Source organism: Neodiprion pinetum, chromosome 5, assembly GCF_021155775.2.
Source record: "Neodiprion pinetum isolate iyNeoPine1 chromosome 5, iyNeoPine1.2, whole genome shotgun sequence".
Taxonomy (NCBI): Eukaryota; Metazoa; Arthropoda; class Insecta; order Hymenoptera; family Diprionidae; genus Neodiprion; species Neodiprion pinetum.
Genome location: NC_060236.1, coordinates 7,778,381 through 7,804,371, shown reverse-complemented (window position 1 = coordinate 7,804,371; position 25,991 = coordinate 7,778,381). Strand labels below are relative to the sequence as shown.

General features: G+C 35.4%; 4 protein-coding genes across 6 annotated transcripts; 2 read left to right on the top strand and 2 right to left on the bottom strand.

The window, feature by feature from the left end:
• Positions 1–440: 440 nt before the first annotated feature.
• Positions 441–4,069, top strand: gudu (Armadillo repeat-containing protein gudu). 2 transcript variants are annotated; one of them, XM_046625308.2, is made up of 9 exons: positions 441–673; positions 845–1,151; positions 1,385–1,675; positions 1,787–2,035; positions 2,136–2,567; positions 2,661–3,065; positions 3,162–3,383; positions 3,463–3,578; positions 3,667–4,069. In XM_046625308.2, exons 1-9 carry the CDS (start codon positions 627–629, stop codon positions 3,698–3,700), a joined length of 2,103 nt encoding a protein of 700 aa, XP_046481264.1. In that variant the 5' UTR covers positions 441–626; the 3' UTR covers positions 3,701–4,069. The 2 variants fall into 2 exon arrangements, with proteins under 2 accessions (XP_046481264.1, XP_068992059.1); XM_069135958.1 differs by lacking the exon at positions 3,162–3,383 and having other exon boundaries at positions 2,661–2,891.
• On the bottom strand, positions 3,765–7,726 carry LOC124218666 (receptor expression-enhancing protein 5). 2 transcript variants are annotated; one of them, XM_046625310.2, is made up of 4 exons: positions 7,407–7,726; positions 6,395–6,627; positions 5,492–5,627; positions 3,765–5,344 (listed from the first exon to the last, which is right to left on the bottom strand). In XM_046625310.2, the coding sequence occupies exons 1-4, from the start codon at positions 7,531–7,533 to the stop codon at positions 5,298–5,300; spliced, it is 543 nt and encodes a 180-aa protein (XP_046481266.1). In that variant the 5' UTR covers positions 7,534–7,726; the 3' UTR covers positions 3,765–5,297. The 2 variants fall into 2 exon arrangements, with proteins under 2 accessions (XP_046481266.1, XP_046481267.1); XM_046625311.2 differs by lacking the exon at positions 7,407–7,726 and adding an exon at positions 6,788–7,308.
• A 1,064-nt stretch (positions 7,727–8,790) lies between these two features.
• On the top strand, positions 8,791–11,054 carry LOC124218668 (BAG family molecular chaperone regulator 2). The gene is made up of 3 exons (XM_046625312.2): positions 8,791–9,197; positions 9,515–9,627; positions 10,236–11,054. The coding sequence occupies exons 1-3, from the start codon at positions 9,032–9,034 to the stop codon at positions 10,458–10,460; spliced, it is 504 nt and encodes a 167-aa protein (XP_046481268.1). The 5' UTR covers positions 8,791–9,031; the 3' UTR covers positions 10,461–11,054.
• Rab23 (RAS oncogene family member Rab23) lies at positions 11,050–25,158 on the bottom strand. Its single transcript, XM_046625309.2, has 6 exons — positions 24,806–25,158; positions 21,078–21,199; positions 18,474–18,636; positions 17,225–17,304; positions 16,455–16,648; positions 11,050–14,212 (listed from the first exon to the last, which is right to left on the bottom strand). The coding sequence occupies exons 1-6, from the start codon at positions 24,836–24,838 to the stop codon at positions 14,079–14,081; spliced, it is 726 nt and encodes a 241-aa protein (XP_046481265.1). The 5' UTR covers positions 24,839–25,158; the 3' UTR covers positions 11,050–14,078.
• Between the last annotated feature and the right edge of the window lie 833 nt (positions 25,159–25,991).

The following is a 25,991-nucleotide window of genomic DNA, read 5'->3' as shown; positions in this document are numbered from 1 at the left end:
AATATTGCTATGTAGGTTGGCAATTGGATACGAAAAAGATTGTTTGTTGTGCGTTTTTGTTTAAAAATAATGGCTTACAATTGTCGAAAAATTGAGAAAAATTTATTATTTCACATTATAGAAAAAAAAGAAAGTTGTTTCATAAAAAGGTTAAAAATAAGACGATCGTACGAAGTATATGTATATGTGAAAAGTTTCCAGATGCTGCAGCAAACTTAAAAGAATTCACTTTATTGTTAGAGCGAGGGCAATTACACAGAGATATAATTATGCGTTGAATTTGCTTGAATAAAAAATTTTCCATAGCCCATTTGATCAAATAATTTCTTAATATGAAACAGAAAGGAACGTGTATCAACAATTCTTGACCTACATGCATAGCTGTGTCTATATAATATTTTCTCCACGTTTGATCAATAATTTCAAAGATAGACTCGGTTAAACTTCGAACGTACCAATTAAACGTCACGAATTCAACTGTTCAATCGCGAACGGCAAGCACAGCCTGTCATTTTAGACGTTTAACCATTTTAAAAGTATATATTAAGTCTCAAGTATTGAGGTGATTAAATTTTAGCACACGTGTTTGAACAGTTTATAACTCTTGAAGAACATTTTTTTCCAATATGCCAAAGAAGAAGAAGCCAATTGAGGAACCACCAGCTCCTACCGAGTAAATATTATAATTTATTAGAGCGGTAACATTCGCCAAGATTTAATTTGATTTCTCAACAAACGTAGCTGTGCACGTTTTACCGTGATAATCTGTGTGCGCGTACTATTCATTGTTTTATATAAAACCGTCCATCCTTACCATGCGTATAATTAGATATTTATCCTTCAGGCCAGAGCCGGAATTGCCTTTGGAGTTAGACACTCCACCAGGAAAGACGCTCGTCTCCGCAATGACTGGCGAACCATTTGGACCCAGAATTCGTTACATTGACGAAAACGCTGAAGCGGAAAGCTCCGACGATGAGCCAGAGTCCGAAAGCGATAACGAGGGGAGATTTTTAAAGGATGACCTAAAGTCCGGTGTGCCATCAGAGTTTTGGCACATTCAGAAGCTGATAAAGTACATGAAAGCCGGAAATCAAACAGCCACAATGGTTTCCCTCTGCCTACTAAAGGACCACGAACTCACCTCAATGGTTCGGTTACTTCTATCGCAAAGATGAGAAATCGGTCGAAATTGAAGCAATAGTATCGTATTTTTATGATGAGGATAAATAATATTAGGACTCCGTGTGTAAAAATCGGTGCTTCTTATTTTAATTGATCACTATATAATAGCGAATAGTGAATTATTTATTACACATAGTACTGCGAACTATGACTGGTTACTTTACCTCAAACTTGAAAGTGACTCGTCTGGAAATTTCAGGTGATACAGCACCTCATACAAGATATGGGGGGTTTGGAAGTTCTGGTAAACCTTCTGGAAACTCGTGATATAAAGTGTCAACTTGGGTCGTTATCTGTGCTGTTACAACTAGCTACTAGCTCGGATATGAGGAAGGCTTTAATTGATCTTGACATCGTCACCCCTCTTATAAACATCTTGAAGCATCCAGCAAGGGATTTGCAGGTGATGGCTGCCGAAACTATGGCAAATATTGCTATGATGAGGAAAGCTAGAAAACAAATACGGATCCGTAACGGTATACCTTTGATTGTAAGTTGAATATAAAAAAGTATAGCAAGGATTTAAGATTTACTAAAATTCAATTATCCTTAAGTAACTGTGCCATAGAAAAACTCGTAGTTCGTAATATCGTTTATTTAGTTGGACATTATGGATGTGCCGGATTCTGTGCTACAAAGACCTCTCGAGGAGCTGAAAGAAGATGAGTGCGAGCTTGTCGCCGTAGCAATCGGATGTGCGAAGGCACTCGATTCTTTGAGTAGTAGTCCGAAGATCAAAGAAGATCTACGAAGACAAGGGGTCGTCTTTCACATGGCTCGCTTCTTGCGCTCTTGCCATACGCAATTGATTATTCCTACGATGGGAGCTGTACAGCAGTGTGCCGACTTGGTAGGCTACAGTTTTAAAAATCAGTCAAACAAGTTAAAAATATGCTTGTGAATCAAATTTAGCTTAAATAATAAGCATATAATTTTTCAATTCTTTTTAGAAAGCATTCAGAATAGCCTTCGAACAGATGGGCATAATAACGGACATTATTCGTCACATAGAAGATAAAAATGTGAAATTGAAAGAAAACTGTGCATTGGCGATACACAAGTGCGCTGATAATAAATTGACTCGTGACATGGTCCGTGAGGCTGGTGGATTAGACCCTTTGTGCAAGTTGGCACAAAGCGATGATGTAAGGAGTAACAAGCGCCTGCTGGCTGCAGTGACAGGGGGCATTTGGAAATGCGCCATGAGCCCGGAGAACATAAGTAGATTCAATCAAAACAATTTAGTTGCATCACTTGTACCGCTGCTGGAAGAACATGAGGATGAAGATGTTTTGACAAGTGTTGTCGGTGCGCTATCCGAGTGTTGCAAGCATCCAGAGAACAGAGATATACTGAGGACATCGGGGGGCCTCCCCAAATTGGTAAAAATTCCTAAAAAAAAATAACAACCATATATAACAGTAAATTGATCTTCAAATAATGAGGCGATGTGCATTTCTATTTTCCTTATCTAGATCCGGCTATTGAGCTCAACGTACGAGCCGTTACTGAAGAACATACCTTTGGTGCTCAAAGAATGTGCCAAGGACGAGCAATGCATGGACATTATAAATGATCCTGACCACACATTGGACGGCGTACGTTTGATCTGGTCCCTACTCAAGCATCCCAACAATGTCATCAAGAAGAACTCATGTTATGCTTTAGTACCTTGCATAAAATATGCCAAGGACTCACCTGAAATGGTAAGAGCATTTGTCGGTGGTTTGGAGCTTACGGTTAGCCTATTGGAGTCTGAGGATGTGGACGTTTTAAGTGCTGCTTGTGCTACTATTGCTCAAATTGCTACAGATCCTGAAAATTTGGGCATATTAACGGATCATGGTGTTGTCAAGATGCTGGCTGATCTTGTAGACACTGTAAGCAATGCAGAGGAGCTTGATTTTCAAATATTTTTCAGTATGTAATTTTCAAAAAAATGTGCATTTTGTAATTACCTGCAATCACCGCCACAGGAAAATGAAAGTCTGAGAGCTAATTTGGCACTGGCCATTGCATACTGTTGTGAATGGGAGAAGAATAACTATGAGTTTGGTCGCTTGAATGCCGTAGCTCCATTGGTAAACTATATGACTAGCAAAAGTCCAGAAGTTCTCAAGGGGGTCACAATTGCATTTTGCCACTTTAGCAAAGAACCGCTCAATTGCATCACAATGCATACTTGTGGAGTTGTCAAGGTAAGAGTAGCATATGACTAATATTTCTTTTGGTTGAGTATAATTTGTGAGATGATGATTTCTTCTTTGTAAATTGCAGCATGTTTTGCGGATGGTCGGATCTAAAGATCCAGAGGTTCAAGTGGCGGCGGCTACAACTATACGAAATATTAGAAAGCTAGCATTGACTGCAGAAAAGTTCCACTATGGGGAAATGTGAGTGGATAATTTCCGTGTCAGTTTTATGTCTTGTAGCTTTTGCAAATATTGGGATAATGATACTAATTAACTTTATCAATTGCAGAAGTTCGCTGTATGATATAAACTATCAGAATTAACAGAAAATTGCATACAGGACTCAAATAATATTTTAGGAAGAAACGCTTAACAGTGCTTTTGAAGTTAGGATATAAAATAAATGGTTCTTTATTCGTTTTTTTTCCAGACAATTCATATTAGCTTTATTATTAAGTTGTAAAGAAAATTGTCTTTTGAGGCACCGCATAATTCTATTTTATATAAATGTAATATAATCAGTTGAACATCCTAATAGAAAAAAATTGCAACAAATTGTTAAACCAGTGTCCTTAATCATCGAATATTTTTATCACTAATAAAACGCAAAAAGTAAACAATAAAGTTACGAGCTCAACATGAGATTCAATTACGCCAATTAGTACAGGTTTGGTCATATCTCCAAAGAACAATCTGCAGGTGAAAAAATAATTTCTTTGTTAGTTACTAGGAACTGTCTTCTATCGACACAAAATTTTCCTAGAGTTTGAACGTGTTGAGGCAAAAGCAGAATTGCAATCCTGATTCATTTTTTCTAATCGTAACCAAAGTGTAAAATCTTTTTAATACAAACATCACTTAGTATATTCTACTTTATCATAATCCTAATATAGTATACCAAGAGATTCTTATCAAAAGCCATTGAATACTTATATTTTAGAATAGCGATGAAACTGATCTATGGTTATGTTGTACGGTATACTGAGGATCATAATACGGTGATTTCACCATGCCTAGGTAGATAAAATGTTTATTTAGTGCAGTTTAGTTTTTCAAATCTATCGCTATTCAATAACTTATTTTTTGAAGATGCATCATCATTTTCTACTATGGCATAGCATCAAAGGATACTCTGGAAATATGTTCAACAATAACCAGTAATTTATTTCAAGGCTATAAAAATTAAATTGAAGAAATGTCAACTGAATTATTGGTTTAAATTACTATCAAAACTAAGTGGAATAAAAACACATTACATGCAATAAAAACCAAAGGCATTATTCTGTACAATATTTGTAATCAATATATCAACCTGATTAAAATGAATCAATTTCAATGGCATTGTAACAAAAAAGAAGTTTAATTAACGAACAATTTCATATCTGAAGACATCATATTGTCAGATTAATACAATAACAATGCTACAACCACAGCACTTGAAAAAATATCGTAAATTGTATAGATGTTTAGCGTGCTAGGCATCTTATTAGTCACACTAACTTGACTCTCATACTCAATATCGTGTGATTTTACGAAAAAGGACACGCATATAATTTTGTAATACACAAGTGCTAACCGAAGCCAGAAAACACAGTCCTAAATCACAGAATGCTTTGAAAAGACATTAGTAAAAGAGTCGTCATTTTCAAATTTCAAAATACACAAATAGAATTTAGCTAATTATAAAGTGAAATTACTATTCTAAGAAATCCTGCCAATTTACGTGTGATGTAAGATGTAGGTAAATATTCTAAGTTAGAACGATTGGTAAGAAATTAATACACAAATAAACCTGGCGAGATTTTAAGCCTAAAAGCCAACTTGATTCTCGGGAATGAACAGAGAAGAATTTAATCAACTAGTATAAATTTAGGAATCATTTCTTCGGTGAGTATAGAAATTTCTAAAGTGGGTATTCATTTAATCTTTCTTCTCATTTGTGAGAACATCCGCTGCCATTTTCACCGCTGAAATAATATCGTATGTTAGGCTAAGTGATATAGGAAAAATTTCATATACTGACTAGATATACTGTTTTGCATCGAGTTTAGGTGATTCATGGAAAAACAAAAACAAAAAATGTCCTATTCGATCTATAAATATTATATAATTACCAGAATTGCGAGCGTTGGAAATCATAGCATCGAGATTTGGTTGGTATTGTAAGAATTTGGGACGAATGACTCGGCGGTAAATGATTAAAGATCCATTATATTCGATTGGCACCATAAGCCAAACATAGAAAAGGCACTGTGAAAATAAATTCGTTTTTCTTATATAACATACACTTTGCATATTGATATTGAGTGATAACCAGGCATTTCTTGCTCCAGTCAAGGTAATATAAGTAGTCAAGGGCTTGTCACTTTATGATGGTTTTTTTTTTTACGCTGTAAGTAGGAGCTAAACGAAGCATTCAAACAACCTTGACGCATGAGTTTGACTCTATAATAATAAATCATTCGACTACTGGCTCTAGTTATCAGCTTCAGTGTTTGTATTTATTACATGCTGCGTACAACTTGGGTAAAACGGTTTGGACTGGAAAATCATCATTTTCAGTTTAGCCACTACCACAATAAGGAGTTGAGATATATGGTGGAACAGATAGAATAACTGAATACGGTGTGAATATCATATGAACCAGTGATGTTTTATAAAATGCTTATTTGTAATTGCTTGTGAATACATTTTTTTTTCGTTTTTAAAAGTTTGTAGGTTTTGGACTACGATGTTAAAATTTACAGATCATTCATTCGTTGTACTAACACACGAAATATGCACTCTTGTATTTTCGAAAAAACCAAAGAAAAAAAGAATAAAGATCGATATGTTACCTCGATTATGAATTATCAAAGAAATTTCAATGTTTATTAATTTCATGTGCAATCTCAAAAACTAAAAAGTTGATCCTTGAATAATAGAATGAAAAGAACTGGATCTATAAACTGGTATTGAGCAAAGCTTATGTTCTTTTCATGAAGGCACAACTGTGTAATAAATTTCGATCTGCTTACCTTGATTAGCCAGTAAATTGGAAGCCAAAATACGATATAATCAGCAAAAAATTCGATGATGGTGAAAACTGCAAATACAACCCAGTAAGTTAGCCATTTTGTATCGTCATCTTTTTGGGGACTTTCCAGAGCTTTCATGGAGCAATAAGCCGGGTACAAGAATCCGATAATATTGCAGACCAACTGCTGGCCTATCCCCACTACCAAATAAACTGCGAGAAATCCCACAGATGCTGAAAAAACCAATGGTAAAATAATTCTACTACTAGAAGTAACAAATTCTAACATTTGCATACTATTATTCGTGATAAATACAGCGAGGAAACGATGTGGATTAACGGGTTAGAGATTTTAAAGGTAAGTAATTTCGTTAATAAGTAGTTAGGCAATTACCATATTTAATTACTGTGAAGAAATCTTTTTCGGATAGATTATTATGAAACAAATTCCGTTCACTATCCATACTTTCAACACTTTCTTTACGAGCCACACCTGCCATTGCGGATGTAGTCTGATAAATTACAAGTTGGAAATGTAGCCAATCTTGTAATTTTGTTGACAGTACTTATCTTGACAAATGAGGTAAGCTAGTGAATTCATGATAACAGTTTATCTGGCTTAGTAGTCGTGATGAATGGCCAGCTTCTATTAAATAATTTTGAAGTAAATGAAGGCAAGGAGTGTGTCATGTACATACGTGGAATTTGTGCTTTAATCAACTTGCGGTCATTTTGCAAATCGGTTAAGATTGTGTTAACGTTAACTTATCTGGAATCGAAATGCTGTCTGGAGAAAAATCAAGACCACGTTTACTGCGTGTATAAAAACTTAAATAAGGTTGATCAACAATTGATGTTTGCACGAAGTAAGAACGAAACCCGAGTTAGTAAATTGGGGCCGAAGGATAATAAAACTGAAAATGGAAAGATTGTTACATAAAGGAATGACGGGCAAAATAAGTGTTCAAAGTGCAAAATTCATGACAGAATGCGTGATAGGTAACCTAACTTACCTAGAAAAATGTAAAGCCGGTCTATCCCGATCTTTTGTTCAGCAATTGCGAAAACATTTGTCCACGGTTTGCTTTCATCTCGCAATGCTTTATCCAACGATTCTTTTATCACTGCTATTCTGGCCATTTTTGTTTACAGGAATCTGTACACCTGCTTTCAATATAAAAACCAAAGCGTCAATCGCCGTCAGCGCGTTGATACTCAATGCCACAGTATGCCACTCAATGCTTTAGTATAGGAATCTTATTCGACACCTATTGCGACACATTACCACCTGAATCGAGCTGGGTGATGAAATAACTAAAGATTAGTAAAACTTCTGAGTTTTCCCCCACGTTTGTTGGTAATACAATTTTTTTCGCAGCGCACTCTTGAGAGATAAAAGTAAACAAATTTTCATTGTTTGCTGTTATTAAAATCAGTCCTACCACTCTTACTAGCAATTTCCTTTTCAACATTTATTTTTGTCGCTGTGGTAATAAAATATCATAAGTTTTCAACGTAGTTTTCATTTGGTTTTCAAATAAAAAAACGGAAGGGGAAACTTCTGTCAACCCGCTTATTACCGTCGAAGGTCTTTTACCGCCGCTTCGTCTTTTTTGGGCTAGCCTTAGATGTAGCTGGATCTTACCACCGGCAGGGCTACATACCGGAGAATGACAATAGTAAACGGCAACTTGACAACAGCCTGAAATCACCATACAGCATCACATAACACAACTGGACCAATGTAATGAAAATATACACCATATATATTTATAATATGCCGTCTACATTTGATTTATCGATTTTCAATACAGCCGTTCAGTGTGCAGATTTGTTATAGCACTACGTAATAGATTACCGGCGGAGTTTGCGAATGCGGCTGGTTGTCGTTTGACGTAAATGCAAATCTCGCACACAGCTGAGCCGGCACGATTCTTAAATTCTCAATATTTTCGAATAGGTTTACATGCAAAGCATAGACTTATAATTCTACTTATATGAAGCAAAGTATATATACTTTGTTCGTATCAATTGCGTGCCGTTTTATGCGCCAGCTCTGCGCCTGTCATTTTAACAATTTTGGCGGGATATTCGCATAATTTGTATACAATGTGTAATATACATACTAACAGCAACTATCATGCGTTGACTGATATCATGTGTATTCACGTCCGTTTCTGCATTTATTATCCATAAAATTTTTACAATCACAGCTGCAGTCGGCTGCATTTTTGACCGTACATAAATAATAACACCTCCTATTTTCTGCATAAGCATGCACAGCAGCCGACGTACCGCCTTCCGTTAGATCGGGCCAATGAAAGACATTTTCTACTCGATACGCCAATGCGCCACATACCAGTGTCGCACTCAGCAGTTGGTACCGAACTTTCGCGATGTTTCCCATCGAAAAATTATACATACATATAGGTGCTGAGTACCGATTGATTGTCAGATCCACGAAGGCTGTCAGATCCAAAGGAAATGAATTATCACTCGTAACGTGTTGTTCCACCGGGTTGTAAAATTGTGAAACACTATTTTTTCGGAAGTTTTAATAGACGTTAATTGGAATTACGGTAAAAGTGTCGTCTCGAAGTAATTACGAGTGGGAGATAATAGCCAGTTTGCAGAAATCATGGACAACAAACAGAGAGATAGGTTAGTCAGTATCCTCGATCAGGTCGAGGCTCGTGTTGAGGAGTTGAGAAGAGAAGCGTGGGAGCTTGAGGAAAAGAAAGAGAACTTATTAAGCACGTTGGACGCGCTTCAAAACAACGAAAGTGTATTTGAATTAGTGACCGGTAAGTTTGGATCGAGTTCGGTAAGTTCGATCCATTTAAATCCGTTGACAACAACTATGAACAGAAAATTCTAGAGGTTAACGGAAACAACAGGAATCCCCGAGTTCACGTTGCTACGAAATAATGAGATAACAACACGTAGTAAAGAATTTTCCCAAAATTTCCTACTGCTGTAATAGAAAAAGACAAACCTGTAAACAAAATTGTGTTTTCACCGTGAATTGTGAAATATTGCTATGATTCTTTCTATTTCATATCTAACACCATTATCCACAATCACTTTTAATCAATTATTTTTTTATTCTATAACCGAGTAGAGGAGAGAGAAGAAATCATGAGATCGGTGGAGAGGTTGTGGGTGCGGACCTCGACAGTTGAAATCCTCATTGAAACTCAGCGAAATACAGATCAAGAAGAATCTCTGCACAAGGTAGGAAAGACTTTTTTATGATTGATGTTTTGCTGAATGAAAATCATTATACGTAACCATTAAACATCCTATTTTATCTATGTTTTTCCACGTAATTACGCAGTTATTTTATTTTTTTATATTTATATTTTGGTAACACAATTACTTTTTTAATTAGTGAGTAGGTAATTAATTTCCATAATAAAATAGATGTAACAGACCACTGGCTTGATATTGGTTGACCACTGGGTGGCCAGCTAACGTAATCGTCACTTTTTCATGGCTTGCATCAAGACCAACACTGCCTGCTTATATGTCAATAATTGATTATATTACTAGGGTGGTAGAAAATTTAATATGTGGTAATAGTTTATAATACTAGAATAGGATTTTTCATATCTTGAGAGACGTACGATTTCAAAACCGTTGTTAAGGCATTTGCTGTAGCATGAATTGCTGGTGATGAATATTCGATATAGCTAACATATTTAGTGAAATTTAAAATGATTTATTCGGATATTCTACATCGAATTATTTATAATTGATAATTAACCAGTGAAAACTATTCGTCACAATTTTTTAGTCCTTAGAATATCTGATCCGATCTGACGTCGTATGTTTTGTTACAGGTAAATGATTTGATCGACAGCTTGGTCATCCAATTGCAAGAAGATCCCCAGGCTACACGAGAGCGATGTAGGAGGTTCATGAGTGCTTGTACTTCCCATGGTCCGGAATATTCAGAACAAGTTTTCGAGTCTGCCATTTTAGGTTGTACTTTAGATGATCAAAAGCGTATCAAAAAAAGACTGCAGGGGCTGCTAGATTACATTAGTAAGATGCATACAATATAATTTTAACGAATATACGTTTAAGAGCTTATTGAGAAGATTTCTCTTTACTTTGACTTTCGAGCAATCATATTATATACCATCATGGTCTTTAACATAGTATATTATTAGAGTTCCATAGCAAAGAAGCAACATTTTCAATGAAACATTGCAGATATCATTTCCTCATAATTGATCAACCAGATTGCAGGTGTTCCTCAATTTCCTAGAGAACAAGCTAAATGACAATGAAGAGAAAAGTTCGAATTTCATATTAACGATTGTAGATAAAAAGCAACTCTGATAACACATAGCTAACGTATAGAGCATGAAAATATGAATTACCATTCAGCTACATTAGAGGAAGAAATCAAATTTAATCTAAATCGAAAGTTTGGTCTGTTTGCTGTCAGTCCGTTTTCTGTACTTATTTATTACATGTAATGTGAAAAAGAAAAACTACCCAATGATAATTCCTAATTTAATTCAAATACTTGATATTACACTACGACAAATTAAAACATATTAAAGAGTTTGTAATACTTTTGATCTGTTGAATAATAGGCACAATCGTCTGCAACGCACGTATTAAAAGACTTTTTTTTAAATTGCGACTTCCAGAGAAAACGGAATTATTTTTTTATTCAAATATAAATAGAATAATTCTTGAATAGAATAATACTGTTTTTCTAATCGATTGAATTAAAATCAAATTCGAACCTGGTGCGAGAAATATAGAACCTGTTCCTTATATTTTTACAATTGGTCGCAACTGTTATACTATAAAAGTTGTATCATCAATTGTTAGCTTAGGTATACATGTGTGATAAAAGGTTAAAGAAAATTCGTGAAAAAAATTACTTCATCATAATCTATAAATTGATTGCGACTAAATCAAATTTATTTCGACTGATAAGACGTCATAGAAAATGACGATTATTTCAAGACAATGTAATGTCTCTTGTTATTATTAAAAGCTGTTATACAATTGGGAAGACTATCGAGAGTCATCAAGTCTTGTTACATTGTGTTCTAGCATAAAAGCCTTATTTTTTTATCAAATTCCTAATAACATATGTAATTTTTATCCTGTAATCTTATAATAAACGCGTAGCACTGGGCTGCACTCTATGTGATAGAGTACGAACGTTTTTTCTTTTTTATACGGATATGTTTCACAGACATAGTTGACCTGCTATTTATAATCCGTATACATTATATGTATATAGTATATGTATATTGTGTAAAAATCATGTCTATTGTCATTGCTGTGATAATGGACATTCATGTGGAATACAAACATCGAAAAGACAGAAAAGAATGTAAGTTTATCAATATGCCTTTTCCACAAAAATATTCATTGGTCGTAACGACACACATATATAGGTATAAATCGGACCTTAAACATCAAATTGTCTCCAATAAATGTGTCAAGCTGCCATTCCTATATAATTTTCCCGGTATTATTATATAATACACATATACATGTATACGTATAAGCGCAATGTGTTTCAATCGTGTCTAAATAAAAATTTATGCTGAAACGTAAAATTCATTGCAATGGTAATTTTCTACGCTGAATAATTTGTATTCTTTGTTCAGGCAAATACCGCATCTTCGTCACAAAGTTACCCAATCATCAATTTTATCAATTCTTTCATTAGTCTTATCAATTTTACAACATATCTAAAAGGCCGTAATTTTATTACACAATACAGCTAACGCGTTTTTGATAGTAAAAATGTCTTTAGCCCCAGTAATTTATAACCACGTATCTTGGTTTTCAGACATGAATTTGCATATTCACCACTGTAATCGCTGTAATAAAATGATAAATTCATCGTGGAATACGTATTGTGCGGGCTCCAATGTGTACGACGAGTTTCGACTAATTGTAAGTTACACGAGCACGCAACGCTGTACATACTTGCGTACAAACATACGTATAGTATTTTTTATTTTTTCAATTTTTTTTATCATGTATACTCAAGTTGTTACGCGTAACTCACAGGTGTCTGGTGATGCCTGCGAGGTATTACAGGTATATAACATACTTACCTATATATATAGGTACACTTATACTCGGTCATTGGCTCTTCCGCAAGGCCTTGTAAAAGGTGAAGGCCACCCGTCGGACAACAGAAAAATACGTGTACTCGAGATTGCAGTTCCCTTCATACTTTACGTGTGCGCTTAACACTAATATCGTTATTTGTTATTGCATTCTGAAATTTTTTTTTTTCGTATCGTGCATTGTCCAAGTATACGAAACTCGATTTCCGGCTCTTCTACGGCACTGATCGCGACTGCATTCACGTAAGGAGATTCACTACCGAATATATACTATGCATTTCATAATGTACACTATATTTTTTTCTTATCCTGGGCAACGGTTAAGCTCATACGTCTGTTCAATACATAATGCACACGACAAGCACCCGTTATACCTATAACGCAATTTTGACGATAATTACGTTCTAATGATTGACAGGTAAGTTTCTGTTTCATCATTCTCTTTCTTTTCTCTATGCGATAAGTAATTCTTTGTTTATTGTATTTGGTTAATTATTTCGGCGTAGGTACACACATCCATCCTTCTAATTCATTTTCATATGACTACCGTATGCGGACAGCGTTTTTTCATTCTTTACATATTTTCTTCTCATGCGATTCATTAAATTGGTGTATAAACGAAAAAACCAATTGATTCGCAGCCTGTCGCATTATTACCAACGATTGTTCTCGATATTCATTATATAATATTATTGTTATTACAAATTACAACGTGTATAACATAAATACTCTATATCATTATTACACCTGTCTATATATGTATATGCGTATAGTATATAATGTATTAATTTTAATATTGCTCCTATAAAATTGAAAAAGTAAACTAAAATTATAGAAATTATAGTCGCAGTGAATTGCGGGAAAGTGAAAAAAAAAAAGAAGAAAAAGTGGAAAGAAACGAGACGTGAAATAACAAAATTATTAATCAATCTGTATAGAGTATATGAAAAATAAAATACATATTTACAAATTACTGTAAAATCATATTTAAAGATTTACACCTACCACTATTATAGTTATTTCGCAGTAACTCCTACGTATTATGTAACTATGTAGTTTTAAAATGATTTTCGATTTCTCTGTTACTATATAATTACTTTACTCCAATATACGGACCGCGGATTTCCATCTTCTCGTATAATAAAATAACGATAAAATCTACGTGTCTAAGATACCACGTCATTAAATCACTGGGTACCTGGTTCCTTTAACCCCGTGCCTAAAGTTACGGACCGGCACATGTACAGGAGTAAAATAAATCTTCTTACGTCTCTAGATGGACGGTCATAATTCTTTCTGTCAGACTACCTATACATATAATAGGTATCGTTGTACATATTTTGCGGACGGTTTGGATTACATACATTCAACTTATGATTAGATTCATCGCGCGTACTTCACAACGTTCTCTTATATTAACGACTTGTGTGCGTTCGTGAGTTTTTCCCAAAAAGTTTCTCGTCGGTATACGCGCGAAAAGTGGACGTTGCGACGAATCTCCGTTGAAGTAAAAATTGGGCATTAGCTGACTGCGGCCGTATCGGTATAACTGGGTATAATGTGTCGTCGCTATAAAAGTCTGCAGGCATTTTTGACGAAATTCTTCTTCCTATGAGTCCGGGTTTTACTACCTCCTGGTCGCAAAACTATCGTTCCATTCCCGGCGCTTCGACCACCCGTTGATCCGTTGGGACTAAAGGCACCTGGAACGTTAACGTTGTAAAATTATTACAATTGTTATACGATATTATAATTAATACTATTCCCTATGCGGTTAAGATAATTAACGCGATATTAAGGCTCAGGTGCACCGGTATAATTAATTAAGGATCATATAACGGTGCGTATAAGCTTTTAATGCGGGAGTTGAGATGGGTAGGCACTCGTGCTGACAATGAATTTCCTGTGTCGCGTAATTTCTTTGCTCCTTCTGCTGCAGCGGGAGCCGTAAAACGCAATTCGCATGGATGAATTCTTTTTCTCATCCCAGGTCACGGGCGCAGAGAATACATATCACGAAAATGACGAATGCTATTTCTCATTCGCTGATATTCTTCAGCCTCGTTGAACCAAGAACCTCTGCTGAGGCAAAAAGCTCCGTGCTTTAAGGGGACACTGATCGATTGTTACTGTGCTTGTTTGTTCTGTTCCTTTTCACTTCTATTCTTGTCAAATGGAAGTTTGTGTTCCGTAAGCTATATAATACGAGTCCGTCAACGTTCGTGACATTCGATACATTAATAACGAAATAATTTCGCGTTGAAAAATAATTACACGTGGCAGAAGGCCGACAAGAATTAATATATAATGCCAATTCGGTTTGTAACTCGTGTAGAAAATACGAGAGCCATGGTATATTTAGAGGGGGAATTTATCGCGGAAGAAATCGGATGAATAAAATAATGATAAATACTGTATAAAATTAAGAATTGGAACCTACGGTTTTCGCGGTACATACAAGATATATCGCGTGACGAAAAACTTGAAGCACCCGAGGTATTCTATGATCCTACTGTGTAGTTTCTCCTTGGCCATATCCGTTGCTCTATCGATCCTTATACTTAGAACTATAAAGTCTTCTGACGTCACAGCGGTCATCGGCTACCACAATGTGTACATATATTAGGTACGTACGCATACCTACATACACATATTTACAGACGATTTATGTACACAGTATAATTACTGCATACCGCTTGCTGATTCTGGCCCAACTAAATCGAAACACTTTCGGAGTTGACCCCTCGAGTCACCCTTTATTGTGCCGAGTCAATTTTTATAACAATATAGTATTACTTGGTTTTTGGGGTCGCTGATTATAAATCTGAAATCAGATATTAAAAATTCAAGATGGCGGACCCGATGTGGCGGACGAAGATTTCAAATTTGAACGAATACGGTCAAAAAACTTTATGCAGGGGTTTTCGGGGTCACTGATTAGATTCGCCATAATGAATTTTCAAAATATAATTTCAGATTCGTGATCAGCGGCCCTAAGAAACCCTGGACAGAGTTGTTTCCCCGGATTCTACCGAATTTGAAATTTTCGTCCGCCATATCGAATCCACCATCTTGAATTTTTTAATTCCGATTTCAAATTCTTAATCAGCGATCCCTAAAACTTATAATTTATGTAAAACATGTATATGCGCAGAGCGTTAACTTTCTCGGAAATAAATTATTCCTTAAATTTTCACGACATTTTCGATCTATTTGTTTCTAACAATAATGATTTGTATTATATAGCAATTTACTCTCGAGTATTTAAAAAGGGCTGAGTAGAACAAACCCGATGTAACGAACAGGTTGCAGGTTTGCGTCAGAGTTCGAGAGAAAGGAAGTCACAGAAATGATTAATACGACTAAATTAATAACCATGAAATTGTGACACAATCGTCGTGTGAATTTGAAATTTTATAAAATAAATTTAGGCACATGATCATTTTGTAGAAGCAAACGTACGCAGAGCGAACATTGCTCGGGCTCTCGCTACGAATATATCGTACATCTTATATATTATAACGGGAAAAAAATAATTTTCCATGAAAAATTAAGGACTATGAAGAATTTCATTAAACCGGCACAACTGTTCGCGAGTCGCGATAACAAATTGTGATATCGGAAAATCGATACCGTAACGTTTAGCGTGTAACAAAAGAACGAAAAATAATGAATCATTCCTGAAATTAGATAAAGAGTTTGCGATGAAAATATATGTTGTTGTGTTTTTTTTTTTTTTTGTTTGTTTGTTTTATTTCAACGCCCCGAGAAATACGGTAGCTGGCACGGAACCGAATCTTTTTCAGGCTCTTTAAAAGGCAGTTCTTTCATTGTAAAATAATGACGAAGCGTATGTAATAGGATATATGCTGCGTATAATGTGTAATATAAATCTTACGAATGATATCCAAGCTTAATTACGTATAATGATTACGCGGGACGTACTTATGACCGATGGAGACCTTGGCCCCGCCGAGTATAGCCTAAGATCGTCCTGAAAGTCATCCTCGCATCTTCGCATCTCGTGGAGACATCGGGACGCCAAATGTCGAAATACTCCTACGACCCCGACGTCCTCTTTGACGGAAGTTCTCAAGAGCTTACAGCCGAGGGCTCTGCTCAGTCTTTCGGCTTCTTCTCTGAGGAAAACAGCAAGGAAAAAAAGAAAAGAAAATTATAAAATTCAGTCATAAATATTAATACGTATGTATAAGCAACGATTTTATAAGTCTACCTTATATATAAATATACATATATATGTATATATGTGCAAAGGGTAAAGTATTTGTATGTATTGTACGTACAACCGTATTGAAAATAATAATAATAATAATAATAATAACAATGTAAATTGGTAAAATCATACGCGTGTATGATTAGATTTATTTAACAGCCCCGCTGTGATCCGCGAAGTTATTTATCGGAGTAATTAAATCGCGGTATTATAAACGTTGGCGCGGAAATTAAACTGCAGTTTTATATACCTTATATATATACCAAGGAGAAAGTATCTTGTTCTCAAACTGCACAACGATATTGCAGTGTAGTGTGCAATAAGGTAATACGCGAATATGGGAAGATAAAAATAGACATAAGTGGTAAAAGAAAGGCGTCGCTATAAATCACGTTGCATATTTCATTTTATCGTATTTCAATTTCGCATAAAAAGATAGAAAACTTTACAACACATAAATTTAGTGAAATGTATAACTTACGGGTCTATAACGCATTGATCGACCAGATCCATTTTGTTCTGTACTAGGACAGTCGGGATTTCTCCGCATTCATTTTCTACCTGTAAAAATTCAATCCATTGGTGTGTATTTCTATTTCATGTCATTATATTGTCGAAACGTAAATGTAATCATGGGAACCTCGAGTAAAGTGTAAATACTTGAGAATTCTTAAGAAAATAAACCGCACACGATCGCATATAATTTTGTGTACATGCACGCGTGTCAGAATAAACAGAATACGAATATATGAATGTCGTTATATCGAGTGTGTGACATCACGAATACCGCTCGAAGGAATTATATTAACGATCCTGAATTCGCGTTGAAAAAAACAAAATTTTAAAGCACATATTCCGAATTTCGCCGTATAGTTGATTCGTGCAGCATTCGGCTCTTTATGACCTATAAATTATTTATAAATCTTGGATTGGTTCTCCCAAGCCGATGAGCTTAAAAAAAAAAATATATCGCCCTAAAATGACACACCCTAAATTGTACAAATTGTACATAGGTACACCTATAACCGTATAACAATGTATTTTCGAACAGGCGAAGTACACCTTCCGTCTTTTAAGCTAGACTCTTTACACGCTTGTATTTCCTGCCGAGTTCTCTCAACTTTTAAAATTACTTCTTCTGGCTACGTACAAGGGCAAAGAGTCTACGCCAACGGAGTTGCATCTCCCTGCACCTTCATCTCGTCCATCGGTCTCGGTACTCGCGAGCTTATAGTTGAGAATACATTTTATGAGTTTCCAGAGAAAGAACTTGGTCTCGAAACCGGATTTTATTTAAAGGTATTCCAGAGCCTGTTTCTAATAGACTCGACCTCTTCGTACATATCTTTAATTCATCCGACTTGCTTCTAGAGTAAACCGCGTGTATCGCGAAGTTTTCTGTAATACATCGCAATTCGAATATCAGAGACCAAGAGGTCGAAAAATCTAGCATCACGTTGCATTCATCTGATTCAGGTAGGTTTCAATTCTTCAAGCTATAGAAATAATTTCTTCAAAGATTATCGATTAATCAAAATTTCTAGTGTTTTGATTATTTATTAACAAATTTTTTTTCCTCACATATAGTACTTTTCGATTGTTTCTTTTTTTCTTCCATCAAGATGTAACTCGGCGTCGGAGTTTTTTGTACCTATACTTATCTGAAGAAGAATTCCGAACAGCCAGCTGACTTCCCAGACGAGAATTTAGTATTCATAGTAGATAGCTACCTTCAATTTCCAGGATGGTATCGCGTCGAAAGATTGTCTGTCCGTCGCCGAATAAGCGAGAACACAGGCGTGAGCTCCCCTGTAGTAGGCAGCTGTAATAGCGTCAAATTCCTCTTGACCAGCGGTGTCCCAGAGCATAAGGCGTACGTCTTCGGCGTCGACTCTGTTACAGGGAGAAACATTCGTGAGTTGTTTATTTTTTTATTCGTATTATTCCACATCTTGTCATTTATTTAAAAAATAACATCTCGAACCGCTTGAATCATATATTACTCTGCCGAGAAAACTTTTACAACAAGATAGTATTCTATGGTTTTTGGTGTTGCTGTTTACGAATCTGAAATCAGATTTTGAAAATTCAAAATGGCCGATCCGATATGGCGGACGAAAATTATAAATTTGATCGAATACGGTCGACGAACTCTTTACAAGGGTTTTCGGGGTCGCTAATTTTCAAAATCTGAATTCAAATTCGTAATCAGCGATACCAAAAACCTATGGAGAAAGTTTTTTTTTTCCAAATTCCATTGAATTTGATATTCTCATCCGCCATGTTGGGTCTACCGTCTTGAATTTTTAGAATCCGATTTTGGATTCGTAATCACGGTAAAACATACCTATCAGTATACTGTCAGAAATAGCAAAAATTCCGCGAAGAAATATGTTGAAAAATTCTCAAAATGCGCAAAGAAATGAATATAAAATAGGTGGTAAGAATACTAACCACTACGACTGAAAGGATGAGGATCAAGTTGGTCTTTTGATTATATTATTATCATTCTTATTATTATCACGAAGAGAGACGTGTAATTCGAATGTTTCCAAAATTTCATCCTCTCGAGTCGTTCGTACGATTAATCAGTAACAAAAAAATTCGCATTTAGATGCAAATAATTCAGTTCGACGTGTTCGTTTTGCAATTAATATATTTAGGACGTGATCGAGAGAAAATATTCATGCGTCCAGCCGTGTGTGTTGTACCTATATACGGTAATATACGTATATATTCTGGGGTTCTAAAGTATGACGAACGATGGTATTACAATTGCAGCTATAAGTGACTAGTTACATTTGAAAAGAATTTGAAAAGTTGAGTAATGAACGATTTGCTCGCATATCGAAAAGATTTCCTGAATTTTTACAGCTTGATACGGATAAAACTATTCTCCACGAATGGAAATTGACTCGTCGTATTTGTATGATTTTTTTTTTTTTTATTTTTTGCACAGCTGCAATTTTTATAAAAATAAAAACCTTTAGGACTTGAGATGTACAATTGTAATAGTTTTATTAAGAGCTCAATCTCAAGCCGAAATTCATTATACGCGAAGGTTGCTCACAAACGATGAAATTATAATATAATACTAACATCGTTAACGTAATATTGCGAAAAATATACGACATGCTATGTGGATAAGTAATTTATGCTGCGGAAGCGGCAATTATTCGGTAATAATGTCCAACACCTAATAGTGAGAGATCGTTGATATGTCGTGTTATGCGTATGTTATACACATATATATACGAATAAAGAAATGATTGACGATCTGATATACATGCACCGCGGAAGCGAAATTAATACTAAATTATTAACCGATAATAATATGCGTACATATACACATATGTGAGTAAATATCATTGCATACACATGCGTAGACACCTAGAGAGATAAATAGCCGTGGAGAAAACATGGGTGTAATACCAGTGGTAGCGATCATTTGAATTTCATTTCTGCGAACGGACTCGGGGTATAATTGATGGCAATCATTTGCCTATTTTGCTACTTTAAATCTTTTCAATTTTTCACTTATTATATAAATGTATACGACACGTTTGTACAATTATACGTAATCTGTCCTGAATATAAACTATACATATATAAGTATAATTTAAAATAAAGCAAAGTAAGTAAATAAGAAGTAGAATGCCATATGAAAGGAGTTTATAAATAATCGAACAAACTTCCGCGTAAATATTATTTCAGCTGAGTATATGTATAAAAAAAAAAAAAAAAAAAAACATTTCAACGCGGATTTATCAAGAGCGTGAAAAATAACGAGTTATCGCAACAGAGAACATGCGTGAAGCGCGTATGTTATTATTATTATACGTGTGTATGACACTTTATGTGACAGAACGAGGTAGGGCAGGAGAAAGAGAGGAACTGGGAGCGAGTGCAATATAAACCAGTAGGACAGGCCGACACAAATTTCTCGACATGGAACTAGACAGTGTAGCCTTCACACTTTGCCTATTCCACATACCAACACCCACGTTTGTAACATAATGTGTACCTAGATCGAAAGATTGTATTAAGATGAAACTACCGAGAAGAGAGAGAGAGAGAGAGTGAGAGCAAAATAACAAACTCAGAACTTGTCACATAATAATCAGCTTTCTGAAGCACGAAATTTTTGTTCTTTCTTAAATTTTGATACGACGTGCAGAAGATTGTTCGAGCGAAGAATCGAACGTAACTTATTACCAGAACGTCATTTCGTGCTTTGCCATGTTTCAGCATGCTCAACGTGCGAATTATACTATCCCTGTGTATAATTTATGTAATGCTATGCAATTTCAGTACGTGTAGAGTATTCTACTTACTCTATTTGTCGTTCCAGAAAATCAACACCGATTGTCTTCTTGTAATCCCTCGTGTATGTTCCTTTGCAGAATCTTTGTATCATGGACGATTTTCCTACGGCACCGTTTCCCACTATGACCACCTATAATAGTAAACCATGGTTCACGATACCGTCAACTACGTTTCAACTTCGTCAATTCAAGAGGAGAATTAAGAAAGGCAGAATTAAAAGCTATTTTTCTTCCGAAAAGAAAGAAAAAAAAAAACAACAACAAATTCCTTAGAAAATATTGGCCTTGGCAGTTTTTTTAATATCTTTTCTTAATTAAGAATGGCATTCACAGCATTTTTTAGTACTCCTCTTCGATCAGTAATATGATAATCAACATTCTTGCAGAGAATTTTTATTTAGGCAGACGTTTGCACATTTAACGCCTGATCGATGGTCGATAATGAATACGAAATTGATTATGTTTATGTTTAAAAAATTGACGTTTCAATCTCATATCCGCAACTATATTTATACGATATATTAGTCATGTGAGTTTTATTCGGTGTAAAAGCGTGGATACATAATGTATTATATGTGATAAACACGAGTGTGCTGTATAGGGAAGTAAATTTATTCACTTTTGGAAAGAAGCTAGTGAATTTTACCTCGTTGAAACAACTTCTTATTATACATATATATATATATACATTATCTTGATATTTCGGTCACGTATAATCTATCAACACATTTTAATTGGCGAATATTTATTCAACGCGAATGTGTACCGTACATAAAATAATTTTTTAATTTCCATTCGCGTTTTATGTATAAATTTTATATTATCTACAACCGCGGCTCGATTTGTCGCGAGAATTAAACACGCTGCCAAATTATAATATCGGTTAACAGTTAGGCGTGCAGGCACAGTTTGAAGTGGGTCAAATCGCGGAAGGCCGAAGTCCGGATTCACCTGAATAACCGGTCTTCGAATTCAGGAAATGAATCGAAGAATACATGGACTCTCATTGGGTCTCGTCACGGCAACGTGTACGCACTTTAAGCAATAAGGTGCATATCTATAATATAATCGAGCAACCGAATTGTCGCTATTGTACAGTTATACACTGAGAAAAATTTCATTTGTTACAGTAACTGGAAAAATTCACTAAAACAGGTATCGTTGAAAAAAAAACTTTTTGAATATTGTTGGAATTACGAAAAACGAGGTACGCCCAACCATTTTGCGCTATCGTCGATCATTTTTTGGTAATTGCAACGCAAAATCATTATCTGAGGTTTACTCTACTTTTTTTAGTTAAACAAGGCTTTAACGTCAATTTATCGTTTCACGAGCGTTAAAGTTTAGCAACAGTTGCAAGAAAATACAGTAACAGTGATCGTAATGAGAAAGAATAGTAACGTATACTAGACTTTCCGGTAACAGCTATAAAACTAATTTTCATTTTCTACCTAGAACTATATTTTTCTATTGTGGTAAAGAATGAAAATAGTCAAGAACTGAGCGGTAACCGGAACTAAAAATTTCTCTCAGTGTGGCGATAATATTATGGCTGAAAAATATGATTTCAAATATTATAAAGGGGCATAGGATTAGAATTGTTTGAACAGGTGAAGTACCGTAAGGTATTGGCAAGTGTAGATATAATGTAAATAATGACTCTTAAAATTTTTCATAGAGTAGAGCGAGACGTGTGTTATAAGTTGAAGCCCAAGTTTGTCCGCATCTTGCTCCGCTTTCACCCACCGTCATGTTTCCTAGGTACATAACTTATTTCCACTAATTGTGAGAGATTCGAAAATGTCATTTGTGAGAATTTGGTCTTGATTTGCACGCTCTATAAATCGCTGCGTATTTTGGATATGACTATCTAAAAATCTAGATAATTATGATGATAACGATCAGGATGGTGATCCTCGTTAATTTTGAAACGCTAAATTATTCCACGGAAAGAAGAACTAGCTGCTATGCGAGTCCGGAATGTGTGTGTGTGTGTGTTTTTTTTTTTATCGGCAAAACTGGTTTTCGCAAAATCTTCTCGTCGTGTTAATATATTTATGAGTACGAGCAAACTCGACATTCGACATAAAGGTTTCCATCACTGAATATGCGTGTACGGTTATATTTATAATTAATAGCTTCGCGATGAACGTATTTAATTAATTCGATTCGAACAAAACATAGCCGTGACCCTGATAAAGATCGAAAGATGTTGCTGAAAGTTTCAGAGTTACCGGAAGTGACTGATAATTGCAATACGTATTCGTTAACTTTTCGCGCAGTATGAAAGCAAGTTTATATTTTAATATATTAATTAAGGATATTTGGTTAGAGTTATAAAGCCAATTAGTAAGTTTCTTGCTTTTTACTTTTATTCAACATTCCGAATGTTGCGTTTATCAACGCGCATCGTACAGCTTTATGTAAATCGAGTTTTGTCTCATTATATTTTAAGAACGCGTTTCCTTGTACATAATTTCTCCCCGGATAGATACGATGTAACATATTATTTATAAGGTATAGTACATATAGTTGTATTACATATCTGAATGTGATCATATTGAAGTTAGTAACGTTGCCGTAACGATTAATGCGGAGGAATTTGAATTGTATGAAATTCATTCAACCGTAATAAAACAAAACACACTCATATTTCGAAATCTTAGTTCCTTAAAAATCGTGGTAAAATTGGAAAAATAGTGATTTTTTATCCCAATGGTTCGTCACGAGCACGTTACTAACTTCAGTCTCGTCGAATATGTGTGTGTATAGCCAACTCGGCTACTGCACTGAAGTTATCGCAGCGTCTATAATATTGTACATTATACGCAACGAGTTGTAAGACGATCGCTAATTAAAATCGGCTGGTTGAGCGGACCGAATAATAATAAAAATAAAAAAGAATACCTACATACAAGGACGTTGACTTCTTCAAACAAACAGCATCAAGTCAGAGAGTTAGAGAAACTTATTTACGATCGTGATGTGGTCGGTGTCCTGAGCCCGAAAAGATACGACGGGAAGAAAAAAACTTTATGTCACCAACCGCGGTATGCATGAATGTATGTATGTGTAAATACATATTTATACGGGTACACAAGGCACCGATGAAAAATCACACGCATATAATGCACATGTGTACCGTTAACACAATCAAAGATGGAGCTGCAAAGGCATTCTTACTTTCTTACGGCCCTGTGTATGTAAGGTCATACGTGTAATTTCCCAGGAATAACGATCATGAATTTAACACTGATATGCCGGAGGGTAAAAATATCCGCGAATAAGCACCGTAAGGCTTGTTATTGAGGTACGCGGAATTTGAACACGTGCACAGATTATATGTACAATAAATGTCAACAATAATTGTGCAAAAGTTTTATCGTTTAAACGCAGTGCCTGTAATATAATTATTGTCCATGATATTAAAGTAATGATGTGCTAATTCAAGGGTTACAATTAGTGCATAAATTTACTCGTATCAATAGACATATAATTTGCGGTTATACACATGCCGGATCGGATAGAAGGCAGATGCATCTATTTCACGGATGTATGCGTGCAAAGTGCACCCCTTTCTTCGTTCGTGTAAAACGTCATAGTATATTAACGGTGTATTTATGTTGATTGTGCGAACGGTGATCGAATAGAAACTGTAGACGATTGTTCGATCGAGTTTATTCGATAAAATTCGATGGATAAGTTAAAACTTTGTGGCTTCTATAAGAGTTTCGTACCTTAAGTGATATTTCGAGTTCTTCTTCTCGCATTCTGACTCCGCTATGATTAGCATAGTATCCAACAATTTTCTATTCCCCTTTCGAACATGGGATAATTCCTTTTGTCAAACTTTCATCGTACCCACACTTTTCCGGTATAATAAACTCATCTTTCCCATCCGTTAATCCGATCGGCTAAACACTCCCGAACACGGCTCATTCTTGCGTTTATATTTGATTGATCTTTCTATCACTTGTGAAAAGAGAGTAAATCGTATATCGCTATTCACAGACCTCGCTAAACAAAAAGATGCACACGCACAACCCGCTATCCTCGAATACGCGGTAGCCGACCGCAGACTGAGCCACCTGTGACAGACACCTGCCGTCGCGAGCCGCTTGGTTGGCCTAGTTATTTTTGAACGGTCGGGGTGGCACACCTGCTACTGTAAGCCACGAACAAAACTAATTGTTACGGCGGAGCGCGGTATTTAGATAGGGACAAAAACGTCTAGAGTTCAATAAATGATTCGGAACTAATTGTAAACGGAACATCGGAATCCTTTAACGTAAATTAGTGCACTATAAAAGTAAAATACTTAAATTTGCTAGTGAATATCTTCCAATGAAGGATCTAAAAGTACAAAAATAAAAAAGAACACCCGCGTCACGAGCCGCTTGATTGGCCTAGTTAATTTTGAACGGACGGGTTGGCGCGTTTGTTACTGTAAGCCGACAGATGAAACTGGATGAAACTTTGTCCGCAGGGCGTGGTATTTAGGTAGGACCAAAGACGGCTACAATCCAATAAAATATGATTCGATACTAAACGAAAAATTAGAATCTACTTCGGCGAATATAGTATGAGAGTGAAGCATTCAAATTTGCTAGTGAATATTTTCCGAAGATAGTTGTAAAAGCACAAAAATAAAAAAGGAACCTACATAGCAAGTGTGAAGGAATTTTTTTTCTACGTTTCATGTTTATTACCAATACAGTATTAAATATAGGCGCTGTATTAATGAAATGAATGTATCAATATATGTATAAATAGATAGAAACCAACCACTTTCGTAATTGATTAGTAACGCAAGTGTGTATGCATATGCTATTTTTGAGCATAAACTTTTAAATGTTACACAGGTACGCTTGAATGGCTTGCGTAAATTCCACGAGTTTTTAATTGGCATGGTTAAAGATAACT

Excerpts from the sequence above, each read along its gene's own strand:
- LOC124218668 (XM_046625312.2), top strand. The coding sequence starts at position 9,032 with ATGGACAACAAACAGAGAGATAGGTTAGTCAGTATCCTCGATCAGGTC. Across the intron at positions 9,198-9,514 it reads TGTATTTGAATTAGTGACCG|AGGAGAGAGAAGAAATCATG; the intron begins GTAAGTTTGGAT and ends ATAACCGAGTAG. Across the intron at positions 9,628-10,235 it reads AAGAAGAATCTCTGCACAAG|GTAAATGATTTGATCGACAG; the intron begins GTAGGAAAGACT and ends GTTTTGTTACAG.
- LOC124218666 (XM_046625310.2), bottom strand. The coding sequence starts at position 7,533 with ATGGCCAGAATAGCAGTGATAAAAGAATCGTTGGATAAAGCATTGCGA. Across the intron at positions 6,628-7,406 it reads CCGGCTTTACATTTTTCTAG|CATCTGTGGGATTTCTCGCA; the intron begins GTAAGTTAGGTT and ends TGGTTTTTTCAG. Across the intron at positions 5,345-5,491 it reads TTCCAACGCTCGCAATTCTG|CGGTGAAAATGGCAGCGGAT; the intron begins GTAATTATATAA and ends ATATTATTTCAG.
- Rab23 (XM_046625309.2), bottom strand. The coding sequence starts at position 24,838 with ATGCGAGAAGAAGAACTCGAAATATCACTTAAG. Across the intron at positions 18,637-21,077 it reads TTTCTGGAACGACAAATAGA|AGTCGACGCCGAAGACGTAC; the intron begins GTAAGTAGAATA and ends TCCCTGTAACAG. Across the intron at positions 14,213-16,454 it reads AAGGTCTCCATCGGTCATAA|GTGCCTTTAGTCCCAACGGA; the intron begins GTACGTCCCGCG and ends TTAACGTTCCAG.
- gudu (XM_046625308.2), top strand. The coding sequence starts at position 627 with ATGCCAAAGAAGAAGAAGCCAATTGAGGAACCACCAGCTCCTACCGA. Across the intron at positions 2,036-2,135 it reads TACAGCAGTGTGCCGACTTG|AAAGCATTCAGAATAGCCTT; the intron begins GTAGGCTACAGT and ends AATTCTTTTTAG. Across the intron at positions 3,384-3,462 it reads ATACTTGTGGAGTTGTCAAG|CATGTTTTGCGGATGGTCGG; the intron begins GTAAGAGTAGCA and ends TGTAAATTGCAG.